At 50.9% G+C, this 11,675-nt stretch overlaps 1 protein-coding gene across 1 annotated transcript; it reads left to right on the plus strand.

Annotated features, from left to right (window-relative positions):
• Positions 1–3,440: 3,440 nt before the first annotated feature.
• On the plus strand, positions 3,441–4,609 carry LOC119284297 (putative GEM-like protein 8). The gene is made up of 4 exons (XM_037563500.1): positions 3,441–3,599; positions 3,696–3,776; positions 3,882–4,156; positions 4,280–4,609. The coding sequence occupies exons 1-4, from the start codon at positions 3,488–3,490 to the stop codon at positions 4,454–4,456; spliced, it is 645 nt and encodes a 214-aa protein (XP_037419397.1). The 5' UTR covers positions 3,441–3,487; the 3' UTR covers positions 4,457–4,609.
• The last annotated feature ends 7,066 nt before the right edge of the window (positions 4,610–11,675 follow it).

The following is an 11,675-nucleotide window of genomic DNA, read 5'->3' on the forward strand; positions in this document are numbered from 1 at the left end:
GAATGGATTAAGATAGATATGGTGCAAACTTGGGAAGGTCTTCAATGATCCACCGGTAGGATTGGGAAGAAGGAATGAATTGATATGATAATCAAGGAAGGGAACTCTTGAGCGAACCACCGTAAGAATTGAAAATGAACGAAGAAAAGATAAAGAAACACCGGAAAAAATTAGAAAATGAACGAAGATACTTGAGAGAGAATTTAGATACAAGTGAACGGAGAGATCCCGAGCTGATTAGATAATACTTGAATGATGCACCGGTATCATTTGGAGAACGAGAGATGAAAGTTGGAATGAATAATTCTGAGATGATGGGCTCCAGAGAATCAAACTGAAAAGACTCCTGAAATACTCGGGATGGGTGAAAAAAATTCTCACAATCGAAAACAATTATGAGAGGATGGCATAACGCTAGAATCATGAATCTTCGAGAGAACGGGCCAAGATTTAGAGGAAACACTTCTTTGGTCTTCAAAATCTCAGAATGACGATGAGATACATCTCACTCCCCATATCTAAAACCGGTGTCGTCGTCGATCCATCCACATAACATATCGGAACCAACAGCCGGTGCAGCAGACCTAAAGCGCATGCCGCATGCACACGTTTTAGAAGCCGCCATCATCATCGGACCATTGACCCATCTTCAGAAAAGAGATCCGCATCATCCTTGCTAGTCCGGACATCTGCCGATGCCACCACGTCACCCAATGGTGCCACCGCCCTACGCTCGTCCGTCCAGATGCGAAGACTCTGGAAGATACGTCGTGCATAGCACCTGCCAACCAATCATGACTCCGCGTAGCACCTATCGACCAGGCGTGACTTGACAGCTCCACCGAAGCTCCGTGCAAGATGAAGCCGCTCCACCTCCTGCATCTATCTTCCAGCGCTGCTCCATAAAGGATGCTCCCAAGAGAGAAACGGAACCGCAGTACCGCCATCGTTCGATCTAGAAGACCAGGTCGTAGGGTTTCCCCTGAAGCAGCATGAGTGGGTCGACAACAGTTACACGACATGTCTTCATCAAGGTAACGACGCAAAACGCCACCATCGCCCGTCATCTGCTCGGTTTTCACCAGCAACTATGTCTCTCCAACTCACAGCCGGGACTAGATGACGGATCTTGAGATCCGACCACCCAGCCTCAAGCCGACCACCTCCGGCAAAGGAGGTGACCACCACCACCACGCCCAGGGCCGAAGCCCCCGGCGTCCTCGTGTTGCAGGTCGAGCCCAGTGGCAGCATGCCGTTGACAGAACAGGGATGGTACAAGACAGCAGCATGTGCGGCCCGTCGAAGCCCATCTTGGGTCAGATCAGGCGCTCAAGCCGCCGCCGCTGGACCCGTCGCCGTACATCGCAATCTGCATGCCGAGACTGGCTGCCGCCGCCCCGTCATTGTCGTAGGTCCGGCCGGCGTGGACCGCCGCCCCCTGACCGAATCTGGACAAGGAGAAGCGCCGCTGCCACCGCTGCGGCACACATGCATTGCCTGCGAGTCCCCTGGTGACGGCGGCGGCGGTAGGGGAGATGGCGTTGGAGAGGACCGGAGGAAGGGAGCGGGGGCGCTCCGGTGCGGCGCGGCGCCGCACGAGGGCGGGAAGGGGATGCAGAGGAAAATGTAGGAGAGAGCATCCTGCAATATGAAATTCGTTGGCCTTTCTGCTTTCGGTGGATGCATGATGGGACTAAGCTAGAGTTCAACTAAACCCTCAAACCAAAGGCCGCAGATCCGATATCAAAATAACTAGTATCTCAATAATCAACATATATAAAGCTCCCCTAAAAAACATATATAAAGCTAAAATAAACTTAATGATGGCACGAACACTACACAGCCCATACCAATGGCTTTACCGATCGAGCATGATCACACCTAGCTTTCTGACGAGGTTCTGCATAAGTGCCACGTACATCAAATCAACACTCGAAGCAACGCGAAACAAATGCAGAAGAACTACGATGTCCCTGGATCGAGTCCGGATTAGCGGAAAGTAGGCAGCTTTACACATCAGATTAGTCTCCCTCCACATCACATGCAGGCCCCTGGGCACCACGTTCTTGGACCTTGAATCTGGCAGGACAAGGGTTTTTAATTTTATTAGTTTGCGTGAGATTCTAAAGGTTCCCAGCACAAGGGTATGGCCCCAGGTACAAGTGAAAAGCACACAACTAAAAGAAGATCTTGAGCCTGAACCAACAAACTTCTTGTATCATGTAGTATGACCCTTTTCCTGATTTCTGTTTACCAGAAGGGCCGAAAGGCCCTGAAGAATTGTTTTTTGTTTTATTTTGCTTTGATTGATAATGTGGAAACACATATATTATTTTTAAGCAGCAATAGATTTAGTAAAGTAATGCATGATAGAACTTCGACATATTTAACTAAGGAAACTCAAAATGCTTGCGCACGTGATTATTGCCATTACAAAGTAGCCAGCATGGCAAAAATTGCCAAATCCTCATACTTAATCATGGATAAACAATGTGTTAGAGAAAAGTGAAAGATAATTACTACTCTCTCCGATCCATATTACTTGTTGCTCAAATGAATCTCATCCATTTGAGCGACAAGTCATATGGATCAGAGAGAGTACTACCTCTTTGTAGGATTTGTGAATATCCTTGTTGCTCACTTCTAGGGAGTATAGTTCGATTCTGAACCCGATTACCTGGTAGTGACCCAGTGGCGCAAAACATCTTCTCTTCTTTCATTTGTTCACTGTTCACGTGGGATTTTAATACACATATTATCAGCATTCACAAGCATTTCCCTAGTTGCATCGCATATAAAGGCGTTTTTTCTAGTTTGGTCAAGATCCCTGTACAACATCCATCCGAAAGAACAGAAAAACGTGAGGCAAATGCAAAGTTTAAAGGAGGCATGTACCATGCCAAACCAACCCATGTTGATAAAGTCTGTTCACCAGTAACCTGTTCCAAACCAACCAACGTGCTTGCCTTACCTTCCTCTTCACTCCCCAGTTCCCACTAGCTAGCACATTTCCTTCGCTGAAAGGTGAAAGAACAACCGGCATTCAGGAAGGCGCCACAAACTACATGGATCATGATAAGTACTCCAGTAAACCCTGCATGTTCTCCTATCAATAACTTGTAAAGCTAACTGTAAGCATGCCATCAACCAACTCATCAGCTTCTCTAATCATGGACAAACTGTATGCAACGGAAAGTGCATTACCAAAGGAACACACCAGTGCCTCCCTCCTCGTTGTTCGCCGGGCTGAACGCCGTTCCTTTACCCAAGAAAAGTGTGCCTTGCTTTTCCATCATGATGAGGCGACGGTGAGTATGCAGCATAAAGTGCTGATTCGGTTCAATCACTTTGTTCCTTGGAACAAAGCAACTTCTAACACAAGCTCCTCCTTATAAAACCCACGGATGCCTTGGGGCATGAGCCAACTCCTCACAGGGAAACAGAGCCTAACTAGCTTAGCTAGCATAAGCAGTTTCAGGAAGCACCAATGGAGGGTTTCAGCCAGAAGCATGCCATTGGAATTCCTCTGCCTTCCTTTGCATATGCTGACGAGAAAACACAAGGAAAACCATCATGTTCTTCTTTGGTTCGCAACAAGGGTAATGATCTCACGATCTTCTTGCCCAATTCTCTTTTCCCAGCCACTGTAATTTGTATGTCAATGCTGATTTTCTCTCCTTTTCTTGGTGCCGCAGACAAAAAGAATTCCATCGTTTATCGGATGAGCAAGCTAAGCCAGAAAACAGATACTTACATGCAGGGCTTCAAGGAACACTGTAAGCATGCCATCTAACATCTGTGTATCCCAACAAGTTGATATGAAGTAGTATAAACTAACCAGGCAAAAGTTCTCATCACTAATAAATATTTTTGCATTGCAGTAGCACTTGGACCGAAATTTTCGGAAACTGTGAAAGGGAAACTGAGCTTAGGTGTGAAGGTTCTCCAAGCTGGTAGCATGGACAAGGTCTTCAGGCAATACTTCCGAGTCGAGAAAGAAGAGAAGCTACTGAAGGCTTTCCAGTGTTATCTCTCAACCACAGCCGGCCCAATAGCTGGAATGCTTTTCATCTCGACTGAGAAGATTGCCTTCCATAGTGACAGGCCTTTGGATTTAAAATCGCCCAAGGGCCGCATCGCAAGGGTGCCCTACAAGGTAACTAAAGCACAATGCCCCGGTCAATAGCTAAAGTTTACTGGATTAAATCCCGGTTAAGAAATATTTGGGCGCCCATTTTGAACTCAAAGCTGATGAATTTTTTTTTGTACCTTTCCACAGGTCATGATTCCTGCAAAGAGGATCAAGAGTGCTGCCGTGAGGGAAAATTTGTATAATCCCGATGAGAAGTACATCGATGTAGTTACTGTTGACGGCTTCGATTTTTGGTTTATGGGTTTCATCAGTTACACAAAATCACTGAAATATCTTCAGCGTGTAATTTCGGAGATGAGATGACACACCCAGTTCTGTAATCCCAAGCACACTGGGTACCATGTGTCCATGTTGAAATGGTATATGTACATTGGAAAAAATAGGATTGAACAATCATGTTGGATGGAAAGCATTTTTTACTTTACCCTCAAAAGGTGAAAAGCAATTTTTTTTCAAGATGTTTTCCACGGTTATGAGCTTAGGATATGCTGAAAGGCCAACTCATCATGTTAATACCTCTTCATTACCGAGTAGTTATCGCCATATAGAGGCTCAATTGTGGAAAGATTTTTTTTTATCTAAACCAAATGTAACAGGAGAGTGATAATGTTGAAGGCCGTCTAGTGTTTTTCCATAAAGGAGAATGCATGTTCAATAGATAAATACCAGCACAAATTTTCTACATTATAACCGACATTGTTGCAAAATGGCTGCAGAGAAAATATCCATGAGAAATGAGCTACATTGCACAGATGGAGATAGTCTAATATTACTTTGTACAACAGACGGAGATAGGCTAATATAATTTTGTATAACAGATGGAGATAGGCTAATACTAATTTCAGTTCTGTAGAGACCACCGTTCCCCACCAGACACCACGTCAATCACCTGTGTCTCCAGTCATCAACGGCAATTGGAGACGCGCGAAAGAATATCAAGCAACACTTCAATGCACTCCGCGCATGCTTGGCATTTGCTGACCATAGCATTCGTCAGGCTAGAATTTTTTGCCAATGGGTTCATTCATGATTTGAGCATGAACTAGTTAGAGCAACTCCAATGAGACGATTCATTTTGTCCGTTTGGGTCATCCTGACACAAAACACAGTTCAACGAGGCGACCCAAACGGACACAGCCTCATGATTCGCAAAATAGTTGGATCCCACATGAGCGCATAGTAGCTGCTCACGTCCGGATCTGGCGTAGCCGGCAAATTTGACAAATTTAACCTGTGGACGAAATCAAATCACAGAATGAACTACTCGTGGAACTATTTCACGCGGCTGACCTTTTTGTGTGACGCCTGACACGAAGGCATCACACTACATTGTGCAACGCCTCACAGATAGGCGCTACACGCCTGGCCAACGTTGCACCTCAAACTGCCTAAAAATTGCTAAGTCATTGTGCAGAGCCTACGAGCTAGGCGCTGCATTGTATAGTGTTGCGCCTAGCTCTCGGGCGCTGCACTAGTGGTTGCACTATAAAATGAAGCAACCACTAGTGCAACGCCTAGAAGCTAGGCGCTACACTGTATAGTGTGGCACCTAGCTCTCAGGCGCTACACACTGACTTAGTAATTTTCGGATCACATGGGTGCGACGCTGGCCAGGCGTGTAGCGCCTATCTGCGAGGCGTTGCACAGTGTAGTGTGCCGCCTTCGTGTCGGGCGTCACACAAAAATGTCAGCCGCGTAAAATAGTTTCACGAGCAGTTCATTCTGTGATTTGATTTCGTCCATAGGTCAAATTTGTCAATTTTGCCGGCGTAGCCAGAGGAGGCGCGGCGATGCCGCTGTTGCTCCGGTCCCGGTGGAGGTCGGCTGGATCTGGACGCACAACCATGGATCCAGGGCATGGTGGGCCAGAATCGAACCCTGCCTCCCACGGTGGTTCCATCACCAAGATACGGCTGCTCGTTCCATGAAACCGCGATGTGTGCTGCGGGCTATCCTGTCATCCAGGTGGGCTCCCTGGATGGGATGTGGCGGCCGTTGCCGATGTGGCTGCTACACCGAGATCCGATGCCCTGCTGCCTGCTGGGCTCCGTCGGTGGCTGGGTAATCTCATTCCGGCAACAGCCTCACTGCGGATTACGATGATCACCGAAAGGTCTTTGTGAGGGTTTCATACTCTAGATTCGGTGGTTGACTTTGACGGTGAGATGTAAACTATGGACGATGACTTGATGCAGAGGAATGGTGAAGCAGCGGCAACGGTCACACATTGCATGTAGCTGTTGGGATCGTAGAAAAATGATGGCGACAACACATGCCTGACTGATTTGATGGTGGTGCTTCTTGAGCACCCGGTCTCGAGCTCCAAGATGAAAGCCTGGGTGACCCGAGTTGGTTATGCCTGGAAATGGTGATATTTTTACGTCGTGACCTCGTTGAAAGCATTGTCGGATATGCTTAGACTATTTCTTCAAGGTTTTTTTTATTTTTTTAGAAAAGGAGGACGACCCCGGACTCTGCATCTGAACGATGCATACGGCCACTTTATTAATTATTGACACAAGACCGTACAGAGTCATACAACAATAAGACTAAAGCTACCAAACTAAGCGCTATCCCTATCCAGTTGATGTAGGGGCGCTGAAAGTCTGGGCCTAATACCAAACAGACCACGCAACCAAACCTAAACATCTAAAGACTTGAGGTCCCACCCAGGACGCCTGCCGGGTATGGGCACCCACCAGTCCGGCGTGCTTCTCAACCAGGACCCCTGCCGGGTATGAGGCCGCCGCAACCACCTGCCACGAATTCATCTTCAGAGCTGTACTGCTGCATCAACCTTGGCCGGTCCAACTGCCGCCGACGCCACCATGACGCCAGGCAGCGTCACCCTCCTGCGCGAGTCCATCTCCGCTCATCAGGCGCCGAGTCTCCACTGCGCCGCGCCGCCGAGATCCGCCGTCATCAATGAAGCAGATGAAACACCGCTCCTCCTCTTGTCCCCTCCAACCAGCACTCGCTTCAAAACGATGCCCCCATGAGGGAGAACGATACCGATAGCACCGTCATCGTCCGATCCGGTAGACCCAGATCTAGGGTTTCCCCCGGAACTTCCCGATCAGGTTGATGAGGCCTGCAACGACGATGCCTCCAGAAGGAAACGACGTCCGAGACGCCGCCATCGTCCGCCAAGACCACAGTCAGGCGCGATTTTCATCGGAAGCCACGTCTTCCCGACCTCGTGGCTGGCTGGAACCGAACGGAACCTCGCCACGAAGACGTATGTTGCCGTCGGTACTCTGGCGGAGATCCGGCATCTCCTCACCGGTCCCTCCATGCGCCGCCGGTCGGCGAAAGGCCTCCCCGTGACGGATCCAAACGGGGCATTGGATCCGCAGTAGCCGTCGTCACCATCACGAGCAGGACAGCCCACCTCGCCGGATGGGGCACTGCCACCGCCGCCGTCCATGCAGGGCCGCCGCTCCGCCGGCGATGGTGCTCGGGCCCCCGCTGCACAGCCCGGATACTCCGTCCTAGCCGCCGCCGTTGGATCTCATGAGAAGGGCCGCCCCCACCGCCTCAGATGGGATCCGCCGCCTCCCCCCGCCCAGGACCTTTGGCACCGGGCCCGCCGCCACTGCGGCCCACGCCGGCGGCAGCGGCGGCAGGAGGGGGTGGAGGGAGAGGTGATGGCGGCGCTAGGGTTGGGGCCCCTGGCGTCGCCCGGGGGGAGGCGACGCGAGGCTATTTCTTCAAGGTGAAAACCTAGATTCTGACCTCGAGTGGTTGAATCCAGTGACGGCGACGATTAAGCGCCGCTCGCTTTCTGAAGGCGTTGTCGTTGAAGAATCTCGTTGTTCGTGTGGTGTCATGAGATTGTTGGTGCAGATATGGTCATCGATGTAGTTTGCCGATTATGGATCTGATCGCCCTATTTTTTACTTTACCCTCAAAAGGTGAAAAGCAATTTTTTTTTCAAGATGTTTTCCACGGTTATGAGCTTAGGATATGTTGAAAGGCCAACTCATCATGTTAATACCTCTTCATTACCGAGTAGTTATCGCCATATAGAGGCTCAATTGTGGAAAGATTTTTTTTATCTAAACCAAATGTAACCGGAGAGTGATAATGTTGAAGGCCGTCTGCTGTTTTTCCATAAAGGAGAATGCATGTTCAACAGATAAATACCAGCACAAATTTTCTACATTATAACCGACATTGTTGCAAAATGGCTGCAGAGAAAATATCCATGAGAAATGAGCTACATTACACAGATGGAGATAGTCTAATATTACTTTGTACAACAGACGGAGATAGGCTAATATAATTTTGTATAACAGATGGAGATAGGCTAATACTAATTCCAGTTCTGTAGAGAACACCGTTCCCCACCAGACACTACGTCAATCACCTGTCTCTCCGGTCATCAACGGCAATTGAAGACTCGCGAAAGAATATAAGCACCACTTCAATGCACTCCGCGCATGCTGGCTTTTGCTGACCATAGCATTCGTCAGGTTAGAATTTTTTGTCAATGGGTTCATTTATGATTTGAGCATGAACTAGTTAGAGCAACTCCAATGAGACGGTTCATTTTGTTCGTTTGGGTCATCCGGACACAAAACACAGCCCAACGAGGCGACTCAAACGGACACAGCGTCCGTTTGGTGTCTGCTCGGATCCATTTTAAACTCAAATCTAAGAAAATTTGGGTCAAAAGCGAACCCTCTTTATGCCCTCTTCGCCCTCCTCTGTCCGGCCGCATGCGCCGGCTGGCCCACTTGCCATCCACCCATCTGTCTCATCCGGTCTCTCTCCTCCTTTTCTCTCCTGGGCCACCACGACCACCCACCCACCCAGCGGGAACACGAGGCAGCCACAGGCCGCCGAGGAAGTGCCAGCACATGGCGCGGCTCCGGCGGCCTCCAGCGGCGCGGCTATGCTCCCGCCGGCGCCCAGCCTCCAGCGACATGACTGTGCTCCCGTCGGCGCCCAGCCTCCAACGGCGCGGCTGTGCTCCCGCCGCCGCCGACCTCCAGCAGCGGGGTGGCGCGTCCTCCAACGGCCCTGTCGGAGTTCGGGCGGGTCGTGGAGGCCAGCGACGCAGTGGCGCGGATCCAGCAGCAACGTCGTGGTTGTCCCGGCGAGGAGGTCGTTCACCAGGTGAGCCAGGAGTTTTCTTCTTGCTCGCGTCCGACGCGCCGCTGGCCGTATGTGGTTTTGTTTCTGATTGATCTCCGACGGATGCGCGTGCGTGGGACAGGCACTGCTGGAGCACGGCCCTGAACATAAAAGGCAAACAAGGTGAGACGTACATGCGCGTACAGGAGCTCCTTGACATGAAGCTGCGCACGAAGCCTGTTGACATGAAGCTGCTCCAGCTCTGCGTGCGCGTGGTCGGGGCGTGTGTTCAAGCCAAGTCTTCGTGTTGGAGCTCGCCATGCCCAGGCCCGCCATGCTGGCGCGGCCGGCCTACCGTCCCCGCTCGCACGCCTCAGCGTTGGAGCTTTCCGCGCTCGGCCGCGCCATGTTCGCCGCGCCCGGCCGCCATGCTTGCCGCGCTCACCGTGCCGTGCCGAGCCGCGGTCGCCCTGCCTTGTCTCACACACCCGCCGTGCTGCCCTGCTCGCGCGTGTCCGCGTTGGAGCTCGTGCGCCCGCCGCCTCCACTCTGTAGCTCGACCGCCGGCTTCGCCTCGTGCCCGGCCGGAGCTGCTCGAGCAGGTGGTCGCACCCGCCAGGCGCAGAGGCGCCCCTCGTACGAGCTCGCGTGGCTGCAACTTGTCCTGGCCATGGTCAACGTGCACCCCAGTGCGAGCTATCCTGCCTGCTAAGTGTTCGAGGAAATGCCGAGATGGACATGCAAAAAATGTGTCCACCTCTTGTTGGGCACACATGCCGACCCAAATAAAAAAGAGGATGCAGACAGGCGGACGGGCGACCCAAACGAACAAAGAACAGACAAAATCGGTGTCCATTTGGGTCACTCCGTTGGAGTTGCTCTTATTGTACAATCTCAGACTATCTCACAGTATGACTATATAATGGAAGCGCAAATTCGCAGGGGCACGCAAGTGCGAGGGCACACACCTGCCAACCCCAGCCCTACCGCTCGATTGCCTCACGATTCGCAAAATAGTTGGATCCCACATGAGCGCATGGTAACTGCTCACGTCCGGATCTGGCGTAGCCAGAGGAGGCGCGACGATGCCGCTGTTGCTCCAGTCCCGGTGGAGGTCGGCTGGATCTGGACGCACAACCATGGATCCAGAACATGGTGGGCCAGAATCGAACCCCGCCTCCCACGGTTGTTCCATCACCGAGATACGGCTGCTCGCTCCATGAAACGACGATGTGTGTTGCGGGCTATCCCGTCATGGAGGTGGGCGCCCTGGATGGGATGCGGTGGCCGTTGCCGGTGTGGCTGCTACACCGAGATCCGATGCCCTGCTGCCTGATGGGCTCCGTCGGTGGCTGGGTAATCTCATTCCGGCAATAGCCTCACTGCGGATTACGATGATCACCGAAAGGTCTTCGTGAGGGTTTCATACTCTAGATCCGATGGTTGACTTTGACGGTGAGATGTAAACTATGGACGACGACTTGATGCAGAGGATTGATGGAGCAGCGGCAACAGTCACACATTGCATGTAGCTGCTGGGATCGTAGAAAAGTGGTGGCGACAACACATGCCTGACTGATTTGATGGTGGTGCTTCTTGAGCACCCGGTCTCGAGCTCCAAGGTGAAAGCCTAGGTGACCCGAGTTGGTTATGCCTGGCAATGGCGATGTTTTTACGTCGTGACCTCGTTGAAGGCATTGTCCGATATGCTTAGACTATTTCTTCAAGGTGAAAACCTAGATTTGACCTCGAGTGGTTGAATCCAGTGACAACGACGATTGAGCGCCGCTCCCTTCCTGAAGGCGTTGTCGTTGAAGAATCTTGTTGTTCATGTGGTGTCATGAGATTGTTGGTGCAGATATGGTCATCGATGTAGTTTGCCGATTATGGATCTGATCGCCCTATTTTTTATTTATTTTTTCTCACCTACATATAGTTTTACTCTTATATGACTTTGCTATTTTGTGGAGTGTTTTTGTGTGGGTGCATTGGCAGTATGCATCCTAACTATGCAGAGGTCGGTCGTGCTCATTGTGTTTAACCACTTGATGCTTCATTTTAAGCTAATAAATTCATCCTTTGTCGAAAAATGAGCGCATAGTAAGTTTTAGGGAAACGTTTGTACCTGGTGTGCCAGCCGAAATGTTACGTTGGACGCACGCGGGCCTTGCGATCGCTCACGATCATGGCGACGGAAGCGCTCGAAGCCTTTTTTATCTCCCACACTGATCCATCCCCTTTCTTCGTCTCCTTCCTCCATCTCCTTTCTTCATCCAAACACGGAAGAAGCACGCTAGGACCTTGAGCCGCCAACTGTTGTGCCCGTTCGGTTGTGCCCGTTAGTGGCTCGCGCGCATATCCCCACGTGCAGAACGCCACATCGCACCCCGCCGTTCCAGTACCACAACATGGTCATGCCTCACCGTGCAACATCTTGCCCCCT

This window comes from Triticum dicoccoides, chromosome 1A, assembly GCF_002162155.2.
Source record: "Triticum dicoccoides isolate Atlit2015 ecotype Zavitan chromosome 1A, WEW_v2.0, whole genome shotgun sequence".
Classification (NCBI taxonomy): domain Eukaryota; kingdom Viridiplantae; phylum Streptophyta; class Magnoliopsida; order Poales; family Poaceae; genus Triticum; species Triticum dicoccoides.